At 33.1% G+C, this 18803-nt stretch overlaps 4 protein-coding genes across 4 annotated transcripts; 2 read left to right on the top strand and 2 right to left on the bottom strand.

The window, feature by feature from the left end:
- Positions 1-168: 168 nt before the first annotated feature.
- On the bottom strand, positions 169-7218 carry betaCOP (coatomer subunit beta). The gene is made up of 9 exons (XM_075303093.1): positions 6695-7218; positions 3660-4948; positions 3472-3601; positions 2878-3403; positions 2660-2821; positions 2464-2600; positions 2265-2401; positions 506-611; positions 169-443 (listed from the first exon to the last, which is right to left on the bottom strand). The coding sequence occupies exons 1-9, from the start codon at positions 7010-7012 to the stop codon at positions 378-380; spliced, it is 2871 nt and encodes a 956-aa protein (XP_075159208.1). The 5' UTR covers positions 7013-7218; the 3' UTR covers positions 169-377.
- Positions 7219-7900: 682 nt separating this feature from the next.
- LOC142232335 (uncharacterized) lies at positions 7901-10046 on the top strand. Its single transcript, XM_075303090.1, has 2 exons — positions 7901-9786; positions 9868-10046. The coding sequence occupies exon 1, from the start codon at positions 7942-7944 to the stop codon at positions 9382-9384; it is 1443 nt and encodes a 480-aa protein (XP_075159205.1). The 5' UTR covers positions 7901-7941; the 3' UTR covers positions 9385-9786; positions 9868-10046.
- LOC142232336 (glycolipid transfer protein) lies at positions 9421-15887 on the top strand. Its single transcript, XM_075303091.1, has 4 exons — positions 9421-10304; positions 12563-12618; positions 15265-15522; positions 15618-15887. Exons 1-4 carry the CDS (start codon positions 10181-10183, stop codon positions 15783-15785), a joined length of 606 nt encoding a protein of 201 aa, XP_075159206.1. The 5' UTR covers positions 9421-10180; the 3' UTR covers positions 15786-15887.
- On the bottom strand, positions 15767-18575 carry LOC142232337 (transmembrane protein 17A). The gene is made up of 4 exons (XM_075303092.1): positions 18338-18575; positions 18166-18269; positions 17978-18091; positions 15767-16098 (listed from the first exon to the last, which is right to left on the bottom strand). Exons 1-4 carry the CDS (start codon positions 18351-18353, stop codon positions 15895-15897), a joined length of 438 nt encoding a protein of 145 aa, XP_075159207.1. The 5' UTR covers positions 18354-18575; the 3' UTR covers positions 15767-15894.
- Between the last annotated feature and the right edge of the window lie 228 nt (positions 18576-18803).

Here is an 18803-nt window from a genome sequence, read left to right as displayed (position 1 = left end):
GCAGCACTTCCATCATCGATTCCACGTCCCTTCCATTTCCCGCTGGGAATATTGATTTATGTAACTGTATAAGGCCTTGTTATATATGATAATAAATAAATTAAATTAAAATTAAATAATACCATACTATTAACCAAATTATTCTTTTGTAAAGAAAAGACTGCAACATTAGTTTTATGTATTATTTTGCTTTATTTATTTCTATCAATATTAGTGTATGTGTAAATGTATGTGTATTCTAATATACGTAGATATCTTCTTCTATATATACTTGTAATGTAATAACATATAAATCTTGAACGAGAAAAATACTTAAAATTAATGCACAGAAAAAGAAAAAAAAATTATATTTTTTTGGAATGAACAAGGTTAGTAATTTATGAAGCTTGCACACACAATTTTTGAGATGAGCTGATTTTATCGCCCAAACTCAAAGCCATGCCCTGTAATGAACAAAACAATATGTTATTTACAATTTAATGACTATATTGGATCTAAAACTAACCTGACTCTTCGCACGTATTCTTATATGACCAGTAACTTTGGAGTCGGGATCATCTACGGGCTTTTCAATACTTAAATTGGCCAAAGCATTTTCTCCGAAAATCGATCTGTAATTAAATTTTAAAAAAGATAAATATTAAATGAAAGTAAAGGATGATCGATCATATATGAAGAACATCAAGCAACTATTTGGTCTTTTCGAGAAATCTACGTAATTTTCGTAAGTGGTGCCTGGTGATCGAAAATGTAAATACGATGATTTAAGGCATTGTTTTGCCCATATCTATCGAAATGTCATATTTACACCTATATACCAAATATGAATGTGTGTTAGTTTAATTTATGAAAAATCACGTTTACGATTAAATATTCACGCAAAAATTCAGGCCCACTATAAAATTTCCGTTCATGATAAAATTCACGACTACAAAAAATACACGCTCACCATCCACGCTATTGTTTTAAATCACTTAAGACCTTTATTCACGTTCACGATTCTAAACATGTCCACTATTTGATGGTACGCCTGATGGTCACTAGTAGTTCTCTCGTAAGTAGAACGCGACCGAAGCCCAAGACGATATTCGAATGAATTTTTGTAAATGTATAAATTAATAAGTTTCGAGTGCTGTACTTAATAATAAAATATTTTATTAAACAAAAATATAATACATATTGTATATTATTCTTTATGGCACTTTAGGACTTTCAACATTCAAAATCCGATAGTATAACATCGTAATGAAAATTTATTTTCCCAATTCTTCTTTCCGTCACATAAGAAAACCCCAGTTTAGAATTTCACATTTACAATAAAATTGAAAGGAAAATATCATGGAAGGCTAATAGGGTTTATCTATTGTGAAACATTTTTTAATATAAACTATTTTTTCTTTCACCACAGAATTGGGATTTATTGACAAGTTTCTGAATGTATTGCCACGCCAATAGTTTTAAATCTGAAAATTCGTTTTTTGATAAAACTAGCTGAATCTCCCTTGAAACCAATGTTAAGCTACTCAATACTTTTATCGGCCTCATCATGCCGAGAGCCGAGGGTTTTCGCCGATTATCAATTTGTGGCTGAATGCCGAAGGCGATTATTTGGTAGAGCTAATCTCGTGAGATATGAAAATGTACGTCACTCACACTCAGAAAAATTAAATATGTCGGAGTATTGTCGTGTAACGAGAATTATTGTGTCATAAGAAATTGCTTCTTTAACTCTGAAATAGTAGTCCACCAAATTTGAAAAATGATGAAAATATTTCAAGAAAATTTTTTAAAATTTTGTCGAAATGTAATACTAAAATAAAATCATGACAAAATTTTAAATCTTTCCAAAAAACTAAAAGTTTATGGATATTGCGTGTTTTCTTTCCTATAGCTTTAGAAATTGTTTGCTGTGCAACATTCAACATTGCTGCCATTTGCTTTTGGCTCATCCATCCAATTAGGTCTTCAAACTTTTTTGGTGGTCTTACACACTCTTCATTTCTCACATCAAAATCATTATTTCTCAACCGTTGAAATCATCTATTGTATGTTGCTTCTGATAGAGCATGATCACCATATGCCTCGGCTCGATGTCTGTTCAATGACTTTATGTATTATAAATATTTTTCGCAAATGTCATAGCAAACTCGTTTACAACAAATATTCCCTAACGAGACATTTGTATCTTGACGCTCACTTCATACCGGTATACCTGGTAATCTCTGGATGTCAATTTATTTTTTTAATTTCTTGAATATACTCACTTGGCGTAAATATTGGCAGCCATAAATCCACATTGGCCAGACAAAGCCTTCTCTGGCGTAAGACACTTCATATTTGTGCTCTTAAGCAAATGTTTGAGATATTCATGTAAATCGGTAAATGTGGTATTCACTGTGACCTGCAAATCAATAAAAACAATTTAATATGATTGAATGTCATATAATTACGAATATTTTTTACCTTATTTTCCCATTCAAAATCTTGCCACATTTGTCGGAACTCGGTGTCAGTGCAAGTAGCAGGAATAATGTAATCCATAATGTCAATGTGAATGGTGTTGAGAACAACAACATTAGTGTTAATAGATGTGTCATATACTGGAATTAAATTAGATTCAATAAGAATATCCATTTTTTTTATCAACCTAAACACATACCAATGTTGCCAAAAATTATGCCATTTTCTGTTGAAGAAACTTTCACATTAGCCTTAATGTTACAAAAATCATGGGGAGCCAATACAACTGGATGTGGTCGTTCTACTAACTTCAAATCGCCCAAAGTAGCCAATTCCAAAGTACAATTTTGCAAAGTATCATCTAAAAGAGATAAAAGATTACAAAAATTGTTTACTATACCGATTACAAAGACTTACTTGTTTGATTGACAATCAATACATCCAACACAATATCGTATTGATTGACATTAACATAGGCCTCAGCATAAACGGGATCTGAGAAACCGGTCAATTGTGTAACCTTATTCAATTTATTATTGGGTGATGTAATATCGCTCATATTAGTGGACTTAGTACCGGCCAAAGCTTGGTTCAAACTAGACTCAAAGACATTTTCACCCAATTGATTTTCACGTCCATTCGAAAGTTGTGAGAAAAGAACAGGGTCGTCAGGTTGAACTTTGGCAGCTGCCTTTTGTTTCTCTTTCAGAACACGCTGATCTTCTTCTGATTGTGCATCCAACATTTTACCCAAAGCTTCACGACAATAATGTTTAAATACTTGAACAGCCTCATCAGTGCGCTCACTTAAAGTACGCAAGCAAATGAAAATGCGATCGGTGTCGTCATTGGTAATTGGTTTTGTAGGGAAACCAGATTTACCCAAATGCAAAATTGAGCTCATGATAAGCATAACGCGAGTGGCCAAACGATTTTGGGAACGCTAGAGAATTTAGAATATTTCAATAAAAAAGTGTATATCTAATTAAATGGCTTATATGGAATACATACCACTTCTTCTTCCAAATCGGCATAACGCAAAACCAATTTCGTTAGAGTGGCCGATAAAGCGGCACCAATAAAGAAATCTCCATCCATGAGATATTGACGCAATGGAGGACGCTTCTCTTTTTTAGCAACTCTACAAAAATAGAATAAAATGAGAAAATATGTTCTCTTACTATATGAAGGGAACTTACGGTGCTACACTGAAAGCACTTTGTGTGGCATATGTACCATCGGAGGTGACTTTCGAATTTGTCGTTGCTTGAGCAGCTGGTGTTGGGTTTGCGGCAGCCAATTCCCCCTCTGTTTCATCTCCAGCTAAACGACGTTGCTCAGCTTCAACCATAGGAATTTCACCCAATGTTTGGGTAATAACATCAATTACCTCCAAAATTTGTCCCTTATCATCAACATATTCACCTAAAATCCAAACAGCAGCCCGATGAATTTTCGAAGACTTGATTTGTGGAAAAGCTTCGATCAAGTGACCAATAATCAAACTTCTCAATGAGGGGAACTTCTGTATAGCCTCTCTGATGAAAATTAGAACATCAGCTGCAGCCAATTCATTAGTATCGGAAAGGAATTCCACTAAAACAGGAATCACGCTGGCAGCCACATCAGGGAATTTAATGGAGCACGAGTGTAAAGTACGCACCAAAAGTTGGCGATATTTTCCGGTATCCTCATGTTCAACATTGTGCGTTTTTGATACTTCTTTCTTCAAAACCAACACCATTTCATTTATGTTTCGAGATGACACCAAATCCATGGCTAAAGCCAAAGTTTTGCGTCGCACCTCAATATCAGGTGCTGCCAATACACGTAGAATATCCATTACCAAATCCTGCATAACTTTTTCCATGTTATCATTATCTTTCATGGCAATCAAACGATCCAAAACGATCAATTTGACATTGTTATCGCTTTCCTTAACAATCAACTCAATGTAGCAACCAGCGGCCGCTTTAATGGCTGTGGGTGCCGAGGAAAGAGTAATTAAAGTACCAGCTGCTTCATAACGAACAGCATTCGATGAAGAGTTCAACAAATTATAAATGCAACGTATGAATCGTGATCGTTCGGCGGGATTGGCATGACAGACTTTATAGATAAGTTCCACAATCACCAATTGCAGAATGTCACCAAAATTATTAACCTGATCGATGCATGAAGCCAGATAATTGAGAGCCCTCTCTTGATCGGCATGCAAAAGCATAAGGAAAGCATTACGTTTACAGGACATATCCTGTTGGGTGTCCAAGAAATTTGCAATTAATTCAGGACCATCGGGTACAAGCCAATCAAAGTTTTTGTAAATTGTAAATATGGCAAGGACAGCATTACGCCTCACGTATGAGTGACGATGTTCCAAACAAGCGCGAATGGAAGGCATAAGAGGTTCCAATAGTTCTGGTTCTTTTAATTTACACAAGAACCGCAAGGTGGAGCCCCGCAAAAACTCATTGGGATGTTGAAGATCCTGGAAAAGAAAGAGAATGCAAAGTTAAACGAAATATTTCACAATTTTGAATTAAAAAATTAACGCAAATGTAGCAATTTTAATGGAACACAAGGGAAGATTTCGGGTGTCAAACGCCTCGTATGCAGTGTTACCGTTGAGAATTTCTGAAAAGTTGCACTCACAATAAAAGGTGGCATTATTTTAAAAAAATTGACACACTTTTTCATAAAGAAAACCTAACAATTAAACGCAGTATTTTATATAGACTTGTTAAATAATTTATTTAATTTAGGTCCTCTCTAACCGGTTTATTTACTATAGAAAATTCCCATTGCCTACTTTTAGGCAGAACACTTGTCCACTGAGTAAATTATGACAAAAGAGGAAAATATATCGTATTCCAATGATAAACTTGATAATTTTTTAAGACACCGACCATATCCTTAATCTCAATGGTATTTGCGGTAACAATGTGTAAAAAATTTTATTACAATAAACGTTTTAAAAAGTGGCACAAAAATTAAAAAAGTATCACATTTAGTGGCATAATAGTGTCACAAAAGTATCACCGCTTGGAAAAATGTGCAAGCGGGTAGGATTAGCTGGGCAAATCATATGGCCCTTGTTTGCAGATGGGACACACATCAGCTACGCTCTATCAATAACTGATAGTTAGGAATTGAGGCGTCTGCACGTCAGTTGGTCCAAAATTAAACTGATCTACAGTTGGAGATCTCTTTCCTCCAGTGGTACGGATCGGAGGAAGAACTCCGAAGATAGGTTAGGTTAGGTGGCAGCCCGATGTATCAGGCTCACTTAGTCTATTCAGTCCATTGTGATACCACATTGGTGAACTTCTCTCTTATTACTGAGTGCTGCCCGATCCCATGTTAAGCTCAATGACAAAAGACCTTTTTTATAGCCGAGTTTGAACGGCGTTCCACAATGCAGTGAAAACACTTACAGAAGCTTTGAAACCCTCAGAAATGTCACTAGCATTACTGAGGTGGGATAATCCACCGCTGAAAAACTTTTTGGTGTTCGGTCGAAGCAGGAATCGAACCCACGACCTTGTGTATGCAAGGCGGGCATGCTAATAACCATTGCACTACGGTGGCTCCGATGATAGGATTAACCTTGTAGCTTCTCCCCGTTTCAGTTACACTATACCCAATCAATCAATCAATCAATCAATCCCGTTCTGACCTGCCTGGTAAGCTGTCTGATCTCTTTGGTAAAACTCGACAAAGTTTCCTAAGAGTATACTTTATGCCACGTTTGTAAAATTCGGAGGTAGTACGCTGTATGTTGTAACTAATTCGAAACCTATAGATTTAGAAAAAACTGATTTATTATTGATTATTGGTAAAAAAAATTTACAAAAAAAATGGCAGCCAAACCAAAATGTGGTCCTCTTCAATTAAAGCGTCACTTATGCAAAACTGCTATTTATTTTGATAAAGAAAACTTCAAAGGTTTTGTCTGCATTAATAATGTCAGGAATAAATACCCAAAAACCTGGCCAGTATTACAGTCTGCCAAAGCGAATGACCTATGTTCAAATTTTAATTCATGTTTTGAATTTTCTAAATAATTATAAAATCAGAACTTTTCAAACATAATTCTTTAAATATATTAGCTCTTTTCTCCATTAATTCCAGCCTAGTCACCGAAACAAAATTCTTTTAGGCATGTCACCAGTCGTTTCCCGAATTCTCCAAGATTCGTGCCAAACTAAGAACATAAAATTTCTTTAAACCTTACCTTTCTATAAGCATCGCATACTAAAATCATTTCCTGTAGCAATTTACCATCTGGTGATGTCTTGGGTACAATTTCCCAAAAGATAAGAAGTAACTTTTTGATGGTATGATTCTGGACGGGCAAGACAAAACGTATGATGGTCATAATCAGACCCGATAAACGCTCGCCATTCAATAACAATTGAATAACCTTTTTCAATGTATCAATTTTAACATTGGTATCGCCTTTTTCCAAATCCTGTTTCAATTGCATTTCATTGGGCACCTCCAAATCGGGTGAATTTATAATGGTGTAACAGGGCACTGTAGATAGTGACATTTTGCTCAGTGAAATTTTTTGATTTACGGCACGTATACACAATTATTTTCAATTAGATTTTAAAGCACTACACTTTATTTATAAAATCAAGTAGAAATTAGAAATTATTAACTGTTAAATCTTAAAAAAATATTAAGAAAAACTTTTGGCCGTGTATTTAATGATGAAAATTGACGTGTCAGATCTCTGGGGCTCAGCCTTGCAAAAAGTAGTACTTGACAGCAGAGATTTCACACTACCAGCGTTGCCACAATGAAATTTAATTTTGGAATAATGTTTTCCAAAATCGCATCAAAATTCCCTTCATCGGACGAAATTTCCTATTTCGAAAAAAAAAATTATTATTTACAAAGTAATTTATTGGTGTACATAGTGCTTTAATTAAAAAATAAAGTATGCCAGAAAGGACTATTACCATTTACATATCCGGTTTACATTCGAGAATAATGATTAAAATGGTCAAAAAAAATAAATTGTCCTAGAACCTGACCTAAGATCTAAAATTTTCTTTCGATTTTCTTGAACGCTTGTCCACAGAACATAAAATTCCTCTATAACTTCGGAAAGATTTAGAATCTAATGCATTCTTCATATGTAAAAAAAAATAAATTTGGCTTACATAAATAAAAGATATGAATAGAATAGAAAAAGAATTCTAATAAAGTAGAATGGTCGGCCTTAAAAAGCAACCGACGAATCAAATTATGAAAATAATTGTTCAATAGATGTTTTAATACAATACAATAATAAAAATATTTTAATTGTTATATGATTGAAAAATTAAAAATCTTATGGGCCAATTTTGTTCCGATCGAACCAAAATGGCAACGCTGCACACTACATATACGATAAATACCATAGTTATCGATAAATGTAGACATACCATAGCCGTCAATGAAAACAACAAATTTGCACATCTCCAAATAACAATGTCCGTAAATTGTTGTTGTTTACATTCAATAAAATTATTAAATTTGCGAAATAATGAGATAATTCCACATCGTTTTCTCTTAATAAAAGGTAAAGTGGAAGGAGAGAAATGCAAGGCAACTACAACAATTTCCCTAGACGATGATGTTAATCATCAAGTGACATCGATCGAATCGAGTAGTGGAAAATTTAAGTTTTTATTGGATCTGGGCGTGGATAATAGAAATATATTTATAAAATTTCAATATTGTAATGCCATAAAGGAAGTTAATGTATCCTATGAGCCAAGCAGTTCAAACTACTCAATACAACCCCTAATAATAATGGCCCAAGACGAAGACATCGATGATACATTGGATGTATACCGGCAAATAATTGACCTGAATTTGTTAATAATTCAAAGCGTATATGCAGAAAAGTTAAAAGAACTTTCTTATGGCCGTTTATGTTTTACATTCCGAAACAATTGTGAAGTATTCACCACCTCTCTGACCAAAGAGGAGATTTGGAAAAACCCTGAACATGATTTATGGTCTCATTTCGCCAAGGAACTTTTGGCGTCCAAAATGGGTCAGGATATTAATTTAAAATTTGTGGCATTTATCAAATGCAGCCGATACCTTGCCGATGAGGTTGTAAAAACCCAAGACTTCTCATATGAAAATATACGCAAACATATCCAAGGTCATGCTGCTTGTGGAGCTGGGGGATTAGCTCTTTTCAGTTGCACATATTTTTATTCATGGCCAAAAAGTTTTTCTGAAATTATCAAATGTTTTGAAGATAAGACAGCATTGGATTTAAGTAAAGAACCTGATGAAAGCAACTATCGTAAAACCCGTGGAGGTGTTTATGCTTCCAGCTTGGGTGCAGTGTGCCATGAAATAGGCCATATATTCGATTTAGGCCATGATCAAGAAGGTGTAATGGGTACGAATTTTGATTATATTAACAATGTGTTCATTATGAATGCATTAACTGAACATTTACCTAAAAGAGTGGTTCAACATGAAAATGGTGTAATTCGACCACGCTTTACCCAACTGAAAAAGACACCGGCCCAGGGATTTTTAGACTGTTACAGAGAACAAAAAGAAAATGACTCATTTTATTTTACACCAAATTCTGCCATAATTTTGGCTCATCATCCATGGCTGAGAGCTAATTCCGTCGATGCCGTAGATAACAATGATTTCAATGTGAACATAATCAAAGATAAGCTGCTATTGATCTCTTCGAAATTTCCTTTGAAAATAATAGAAGTACGTAAAAATGTCAATAGTTTAGTAACCGATTGGTTTGAATTTCAAAAAGTAACCGCCAAAAACCAACAAGATCCAGTCTTCCAATTCGATTTAGGAAAATACGAAAATAAACTCAAAAAAGATAGTCACATCTTTGTCATGAGTACCAATGGCCATATCAAAAAGCTATACATCTAAAATTGGAATCTCACAGTACGTAGTAATGCATGAGATCATATGGCATGAAATATTTCGACTAGTAGCTGAGAAAATTTGCTTTGTATTGTCCCACTTTGTAAACAAAAATAACAACCTATTTCTCCATTCCGCTAAACTCAATGTTTCATCGCTTCGAATACAAACAGCTAAGTGATACGACAACGCACACCCATACAAGCAAATAAATAATTCTTCCACAGTACTTCAGAGAAGCCAAACAAAAAGTCAAACAACAACAACTACAGCACAATCTCCTAAATAGAGCTGATTGTTGTTACGTTGTGTCTTTGCCTCATGGAACTCTTCCGACTTGTTTTTGAAAAAATTAGCTTATGCATCAGCAGATAATAATAATAATAATACAAAAGGCCTCACAAATAGGTACGACAACATTGATCATTTTGCCTCTCGCTATCATTATTGTATTTACATGAAAAACGCTGACTGGCCCACACACAACAGCGGTTCACTCTCTGGATTTTATTTGCTGCCTGTATTTTGTTTAATAAATAGAAGAGGCCAAACTCTCCATTATCAATGTCGAAGTCATGATGATAAGATAAATATACTTTAACTACTGTTACCTACAAAGTCAAAGATATTGATTTTTGGCAATCCAAATGTCTATAACTATAGGAAAATATCAAAAAATAGACTACATAATATGCTCCGTTGAATATTTTCGAGTATTAATAATAGTTCAGTGCTCTTGCTTGCAATAACCACGCATAATACGTAGCCCATCGTCGACGTCAACATCATTTTGTGGGACATCATGGAACAAAATCAAATGGCTAGAATACAATTTAATCAACTGAAGGGATTTCCACCAACCATAGATGATAAAGTTGAAACGGAAATATTTCTGGCTGCTTCCAACGAAATTGTGGATGTGATACGTAAGTGTTAAAAAAAAACTATCTGTTATATTTACATGTACTTGCAATATTTTGCATTTGGGCAAATAGATTTTGTTAGCAAATCCAAAACTCTAAACATATTTTTTGATAAGACAAATGACGTGATTTATTTTAACATTTACCAATATAACCAAAAACATCTTCTTAATTGTGAGATTTTTTAAACAGGAAAGTACACATCAAAATATTATTTTAAATATTGATTGTTTCATTTAATTTATTGAATTAAATTATGTGACTGATTTATTTTTGAAGAATGATTGCTTTAATTTTTCTAACTAAACTTCAATTAAAACCATCTGCAGACTTTGGTACTTTTTGGTGTCTGCTAAATTCCTTCTGTAGAAATGCATACAGTGAACATGGGTTCCGGTCGAACACCAAAAAGTTTTCTGCGTCTCCATACACAAAATAAATCATTTTTTTATAATAGTTATCAATTAAATTGTTTTCAATTAAATAATTTACCTATTTTTATACCCTGCGCCACACTGTGGAACAGGAACAGTTAGTGCATATGTTTGCAACACCCAGAAGGAAACGAGATAGACACAGGGTGTCTTTGGCAAAAATGCTCAGGGTGGGCTCTTGAGTCGATATAGCGATGTCCGTCGGTCCGTGAACACATTTTTGTAATCAAAGTCTAGGTCGCAGTTTTAGTCCAATCGACTTCAAATTTGGCACAAGTATGTGTTTTGGCTCAGAATAGATGTCTATTGATTTTGAAAGAAATTGGTTCAGATTTAGATATAGCTCCCATATATATCTTTCGCTCGATATGGACTAATACGGTCCCAGAAGCTAGAATTTTACCCCAATTTGGTTGAAATTTTGCACTAGGAGTACAATTAGTAGTGTAGTCAAGTATGCCAAATTTTATTGAAATCGGTTCAGATTTATATATAGCTCCCATATATATCGTTCGCTCGATTTACACTCATATGACCACAGTGGCCAATCTTTTACTCCGATTAAATTGAAATTTTGCACAGGAAGTAGAATTAGCATTGTAGCCATGCGTGCCAAATGTGGTTGAAATCGGTTCAGATTTAGATATAGCTCCCATATATAGCTTTCGCCCGATTTACACTCATACGACCACAGAGGCCAATTTTTTGCTTCGATTTAGTTGAAATTTTGCACAGGGAGTAGAAATAGCATTGTAGCTATGCGTGCCAAATTTGGTTGAAATCGGTTCAGATTTAGATATAGCTCCCATATATATGTTTTTCTGATTTCGACAAAAATCGTCAACATTTTCCTTGTAAAATCGTCACTGCTTTGTCGAAAAGTTGTAAAAATGACTCTAATTTTCCTAAACTTCTAATACATATATATCGAGCGATAAATCATAAATAAACTTTTTCGAAGTTTCCTTAAAATTGCTTCAGATTTAAATGTTTCCCATATTTTTTTACTAACATTGTGTTCCACCCTAGTGCATTAGCCGACTTAAATTTTGAGTCTATAGATTTTGTAGAAGTCTATCAACTTCTGTCCAGATCGAGTGATATTTAAATGTATGTATTTGGGAAATACCTTTATATATAGCCCCCAACACATTTAACGGATGTGATATGGTATCGAAAATTTAGATCTACAAAGTGGTGCAGGGTATAATATAGTTGGCCCCGCTCGACTTTAGACTTTCCTTACTTGTTATAATTTAAATAATGGAAATCAAACTGTGTTTTAGTTAAAAGAAAAGAAAACATGTGGAAATCATTTTACTATAATGTTGTATTTTTTTTTTTTAGTTTCATTGAACAAACAAAATTCCATGATAGCGCCCAAAATATATTATCTACTTAGATAAATCAAAGTTAATCAAATGAATAGGGACACACTTTCATATTTTTATGATCACTCATATCAAAATTGACGTAGGTTAATAGATTTGTTAAAAACTCAATGTTGATGACTAATTGTTTCCACATTTTTACTGTATATTTCTAGCTAAACATATGTTTTTGATTTTATAAATCGATTACATTTACTCTGATAATTATTATTTTTTGTCGTTTTAATTGTTTAGGTGATTCATAGTTCATAAGAACATTTTTTCTGAAATATTCTAAAATAGCTGTGACACAATCTATCTATCTAATTGCTTAAAATTCATATACATTTTACAACATATTTACATACATTGCCATATAAATACACACATTCTTACATTCTTTTTGATTACTTAAACATTAATATATGTACATATGTTTTCTATTAACTTCCATTAGGATCGTTTGGTACCCTTTTTACACCCGTTATCAACGACATGGCTGGCAATATTGCCGTAAGTATTAAATGAATTAAATTTATTTATATCTCCATTAAACCTATGCCCAGTGACTGCAGTCGCCAATCGTATTGTTTTCGTTCTACTTTCCAAGCCGATAGCAAATATATCAGTAATGCATTTTTGAATAAAAAAATTAAGTAGAAATTGGCGCCTCTGTTTCGAACTTTACTCCAAATACACCAAAGCCAATCAAAAAATTAATTGTTCCAATTAATTAATTGATACAATTGCGATTTATTTTTGCTTCAATTGAAAATTTTGTTTATTTATTTGTGTTTTAAAAATCAATTACATTTTTTTTTTTTGATTTTTTATTTTGACTACAATTACTCCTACACACAAAAAAATTATTTTTGTATTCAATCACTAAATTAATAGATCCAATTAATTTTTAATTGAAATTTTTCAATCACAGAAATTAATGTGATTGATACTCACGAAATGATGAATTGATGCAATTAAAAAATTTAATTGATACCTACTATTAATCTTCGTGATTGATTCTTGTTTCAATCTGTTGACCCAATTTGTTAGAATTCGATTAAAATTTTAATTGGAAAAATTATGATTATATTTTTTATTGTGTGTGCACCAGAGAACTGCAACCGGTTGCTTTTTTCGTACTTCAATCTTACCCATAAAATGTCGGTGGCAGTGAGTAAGACACCAATTACCGTGCGATCTCTTACATTCATACAAATTAAAAATTTGTTAGAATTCAATTAAAATTTTAATTGGAAAAATTATGGTGATATTTTTTATTGTGTGTGCACCAGAGAACTGCAACCGGTGGCTTTTTTTCGTATTGCAATCTTACCCATAAAATGTCGGTGGCAGTGAGTAAGACACCAATTACCGTGCGATCTCTTACATTCATACAAATGTAAGAAAAAACAAGTAAGGAAAGTCTAAAGTCGGGCGGGACCGACTATATTATACCCTGCACCACTTTGTAGATCTAAATTTTCGATACCATATCACATCCGTCAAATGTGTTGGGTGCTATATATAAAGGTTTGTCCCAAATACATACATTTAAATATCACTCGATTTGGACAGAATTTGATAGACTTTTACAAAATCTATAGACTCAAAATTTAAGATGGCTAATGCACTAGGGTGGAACACAATGTTATTAAAAAAATATGGGAAACATTTAAATGTTAAGGTATCTTCGCAAAAGTTTATTTATGATTTATCGCTCGATATATATGTATTAGAAGTTAGAGTAATTTTTACAACTTTTCGACTAAGCAGTGCCGATTTTACAAGGAAAATGTTGGTATTTTGACCATTTTTGTCGAAATCGGAAAAACATATATATGGGAGCTATATCTAAATCTGAACCGATTTCTATCAAATTTGGCACGCATAGCTATAATGCTAAATCTACTCTCTGTGCAAAATTTCAACCAAATTGGGCCAAAACTCTGACTTTTAGGACCATATTAGTCCATATCGGGCGAAAGATATATATGGGAGCTATATCTAAATCTGAACTGATTTCAATCAAACTTTGCACACTTGACTATACTACTAATTGTACTCCTAGCGCAAAATTTCAACCAAATTCGACCAAAAATCTGGCTTATGGGGCCATATAAGTCCATATCGGGCGAAAGATATATATGGGAGCTATACTAAATCTGAACCGATTTCGATCAAATTTTTGCACACTTGACTATACGACTAAGTGTTATTTTTGTACAAAATTTCAAGCAAATCGGTATAAAACTCTGGCTGCTGGGTCCATATTAGTGCGAATCGGGCGAAAGATATATATGGGAGCTATATCTAAATCTGAACCGATTTCTTCCAAAATCAATAGGGTTCTATTCTGATCCAAATTAGGAACATGTGCCAAATTTGAAGGCGATTGGACTTAAATTGCGACCTAGACTTTGATCACAAAAATGTGTTCACAGACAGACGGACAGACGGACATGGTTATATCGACTCAGGTACCCACCCTGAGCATCATTGCCAAAGACACCATGTGTCTATCTCGTCTCCTTCTGGGTGTTACAAACATATGCACTAACTTATAATACCCTGTTCCACAGTGTGGCGCAGGGTATAAAAAACACCGCCAGAATATACCCATGTTCGTTTGCAATGTCGGTAAATAAAAAAAACGAGTATGGTACATACACTTAAGTGTGATTGCACTCAACAACAATAACTATCAGCAGTTGGCATTAGCTTAAGAGAATTGAGAGAATACCAAAGAAGAAAATACCAAACTGCTGAGATATGAGGTAACCAATTTGAGTGATTGTTTTATTTTGTTGTTTACGAGAGACCAACACTCATACTAACAACCACCGACAATCGCCGTTTGCGTTTTATATTGGTGGTTGACATTCATTTTACCAATTGGTGTTTTAAGATTGCAAATATTGGTGTTTACTAAATACACTGGTCGGTTGCGGTAGATCGCAGCCTTTCTCTGGTGTGCACCATTCAAGAAAATTACAAACCAAGGAAAATTGATTTATTGGAAGTAACAATCAGAGTCCAAAAACCTACAGTCTGTTCGGTTTAAGTAAAATGAATATTGCGATTTACCACTGCCATTACCGGATCAAGTGAGTTGTGGGCCTATTACTAAAAATATTTATGCTTGTATTTTTTTTACAGAAAATCCAAAAGGTGTATGTAAAGGACTGCAACAAGTTCAAATATTTAGATGATTTAATTATACTTAACATAGGTGTAGACAATATGGCAGCAAATGCTCTATTGTGGCTTAAAAGAGGTTTGCAACTTGTATGCACATTTTTTGAAAATATCTACAACGATGCTCAAAATACAGAAGTAGTAAAAAAACACCTGCAAGATGCTTATGAGAAAACGCTAAAACCTTATCATGGTTTCATAGTACAAAGTACCATTAAAGTAAGTGCTACGTCATGAGAGTTCGTTTAATGACAAAGAAAGTTAATGGCCTGATAATTTCTTAATGTTCGTATATCTCTTTGTATTATTTTTAGATTATATACAGCTGGATACCCACAAGATCACAGTTAATCGGTCAAGGTCCCCAGCATGACGAAAACATGAAAGTTTTATCCACATATTTACCTACAATGCGATGGCATCTTAATCGTATAGACGATTTGCTAAAGAAACACAATTTAGATGATAAGACTAAGGTATAGAATTAACTATACATAGATTTATTTTTTAGTAGCAAAGCTATACAAATTGTTTTAATTTAGGGTTTTTAGATATATAATAAAAATAATGCAAGATAATAAAAATTTTCAATTATTTTTTAACAATGACCAAATGGTCTGATTTGGGCCATAATATGATTAAACCAAATATAAACTCAAAGGCCATTACAATTAGTGTTGCAGTACTTATAAATAAAAGAATTATGGTAAATTCCTTAGCTGAAAGCAGAAGAAATATTAGTATTGGTAACTGGACCAAAGGTGACAATATCAAAAAGGTACACAAATCACCGGGCTGGAAATAAAAAAATATATATAAAAAACAAACATCAAAAACAACCTAAATATACCCTCACCGGCGAGTTTTCTATATAAAGATTATTTTATATATCAAAATATTCATTTATTTATTTATTTTTACTTTTCAATTAAATTGAATATTTTATTATTTCAATTTTAATACGAGCACATTGGACATGAAGATAAAGGAATTTGTATTATTAAGTTATTGAAAAGAAAATGCCAGATACCAATCTCCACAAGCCTAAGCAGACATATGGTTAATATAGAATTACATACCATGCGTGCAATGCGTCCGATGATTGAAGAGTTGAAATTTCTCTTTGAAATCAAAAGCTCGAATAGTCTGCCGCAAACAGAAAAAATCAACCCTTCCATCAACGCACGGATTGACGCATAGTGTGCAATGCAACCTTTAGCTTAATGTGTAAAAGTGCTAAGTCAAATTTTTGAAATTTTACAGGAGAGACAAAAAATTTAATTGTGAAATAAGCCTATTTTCGAATAATTGTAAATGTAGTTACCATAAATGCTATCAACAAACAGTAAACTTTCCGCAAAATCACACACAAAAAATTGCTATTAAAATTTGGTAGCAAAGCCTATTCAACCTAAAATTTGATTTATCACGTGTATTTTAACAGGTGCTGACTTAGCACTTTTACACATCGTTACCAAACAGAGATAAAAACAGATATTTAATATATATATTTTTTTTGGTAAACTAAGCATTTTTGATTTATCTGTCGATCTGCATCTTAATCCATTTTTTTTTTGTAAAATGTTGACTTCGCTCCTTTACACATTATGCTAACGATATGTTTCATCGCTGGCTAATTCGAATTTCCATAGACTTTAGTGTAGATGTGGCGGGGTGAGATGATTCAATTTGAGCCTTATATACTTCACAAATTAAACCATTTTTTAAGATTGTGTTTAAATTTAACATTGCTCTATTTTGCAATAATTTGTGGTGTTTTATAATATTATCGGCGCTATGAACTACGGCCCCAGGAAAATAGGTCTCAAATTGGAAATGAAGCAGTACCCTAAATTTGAGGTCCTTTTTCGTTATGAATACATGGGTCCCATTTTTATATTTGATAAAAATGAAGATGGACCCCCAAAACAAAAACAAAAAATGGCGCCCATTTGCATAAAATAATTTTGAGTGTACGAATAATTATTGAGGATTTTTTATACGTCTGACAGTATTTTTTAAATGATTAAAAAAACATAATAAAAGGATAAAACCAAGCTCAGATTATTTCTCAAAATTCAAACCAGCTTTAAAATTAAAAACTGCAATATGCATCTGTAAAACTCAAGAGTTGAAAATGAGCCCCCCATCAAATGAAAACAGGCCACAAATAAATTTTAGGGCCCATTTTCATTCGGAAATTTTAGAGTTCATATTCAGTATGCAGTAGAACCACAAAAAATAAATGAAATATGAAGCAAATATGATCAAAGTTTCGTGTTGTTGGATCACACATAATTTGGGGTTCATTTTCATTGGACAAAGTAGGGCTTCTTTTTAATGTGGCCCATATTCATACCGTCATATTATCTATTTAAATGGTTTTATTCCATTTTATACATTTCCATGACTAAGTATGCGAAAATCGAATTGACTTTTTGTAGTGACAAATATCGTCTGAACCAAAAAAGTCGGCAAGTCGCATTAGACTTGAAGGGAAATATAATGTAGCTTAAAAAATGCAACGCCAAAAGTCACCTTTTTATTGTCGTAAATGTCGAAAGTCGACGATGCCCTGATATAAATTTCTTTGAGCCGTAATACATTTTGTTACGTATCGAATCTTACATTGTTTAAAATCGGTGGGGGTATAATAACTCAAATGAATATTTACCCTTCCTTGTAAATTGCCCTTGTAACCCATTCGAATTCTATAAAACTCCACTAAGGAACCAATTAGATAGGCAATAATAACACATATTCCATGTAAATCATATAGATCCGATAACTGGGGAATATAAGAATTTCATACAATATATGATTGGTAAAATATTCCAACATTTAAATTGACCAAATCTTTACCTTGTATAATATATAGATTCCGTAAACTATGCTCCATGATATCGACAAATAAACATTTCCAACCATTAGCATTTGTAGAACCAAGCTTGGTTTATAAGGTACATCTGGAAGTACACATTCAATTCAATTATTTACAAAATTCGTTTGTTTACAATAAATTTTAGTTACTCACCTTTTATTGAATTCATTGTATACGACAACTGGTTGCTAGTGACAACCAAATGACAATTGCACCATCGCAACGATTGTTATCATTTAAGAATAAACTAAAACAAATTTCCCATCTAGCTATAGTGGCTGTCTGGTGTAATTTTGATGAAACTCCATTAATGTAACAGAGATGTTACCGAAACTATTTTATGATCAATGATTGGACCTAGGATCACGGTAGCCAAAGTTGGTAGAATTCTAAAGATTTTGCAAAATATTCCTCTCTAACTGAGAAGTATATCACAAATTTCATATAGAAATAAAATTTTGACAAAATTTCCTACAAGTACCATAAAATTTTAAAAAATTTCTATAGAAATAAAATTTTGACAAAGTTTTCTATAAAAATAAAATTTTGACAAAATTTCCTATAGAAATAAAATTTTAACAAAAATTTCTATAGAAATAAAATTTTGACAAAATTTTCT

Source organism: Haematobia irritans, chromosome 3, assembly GCF_050003625.1.
Source record: "Haematobia irritans isolate KBUSLIRL chromosome 3, ASM5000362v1, whole genome shotgun sequence".
NCBI classification, from domain to species: Eukaryota; Metazoa; Arthropoda; class Insecta; order Diptera; family Muscidae; genus Haematobia; species Haematobia irritans.
Note: the sequence above shows the minus strand (reverse complement) of the source record. Positions and strands in the feature narration are given on the sequence as shown.

Bases quoted from the DNA above. Each gene is read 5' to 3' on its own strand.
- LOC142232336 (XM_075303091.1), top strand. From the start codon at position 10,181: ATGGAACAAAATCAAATGGCTAGAATACAATTTAATCAACTGAAGGGA. The intron at 10,305-12,562 runs GTAAGTGTTAAA...AACTTCCATTAG, and splicing joins CGAAATTGTGGATGTGATAC to GATCGTTTGGTACCCTTTTT. The intron at 15,523-15,617 runs GTAAGTGCTACG...TATTATTTTTAG, and splicing joins TAGTACAAAGTACCATTAAA to ATTATATACAGCTGGATACC.
- betaCOP (XM_075303093.1), bottom strand. From the start codon at position 7,012: ATGTCACTATCTACAGTGCCCTGTTACACCATTATAAATTCACCCGAT. The intron at 4,949-6,694 runs GTAAGGTTTAAA...TTTCTTTTCCAG, and splicing joins TATGCGATGCTTATAGAAAG to GATCTTCAACATCCCAATGA. The intron at 2,601-2,659 runs GTATGTGTTTAG...ATTTAATTCCAG, and splicing joins CATAATTTTTGGCAACATTG to TATATGACACATCTATTAAC.
- LOC142232337 (XM_075303092.1), bottom strand. The intron at 18,092-18,165 runs GTAAAGATTTGG...TATATTCCCCAG, and splicing joins GAATCTATATATTATACAAG to TTATCGGATCTATATGATTT. The intron at 16,099-17,977 runs GTAAATATTCAT...TTTTATTTCCAG, and splicing joins AGGGCAATTTACAAGGAAGG to CCCGGTGATTTGTGTACCTT.
- LOC142232335 (XM_075303090.1), top strand. From the start codon at position 7,942: ATGTCCGTAAATTGTTGTTGTTTACATTCAATAAAATTATTAAATTTG.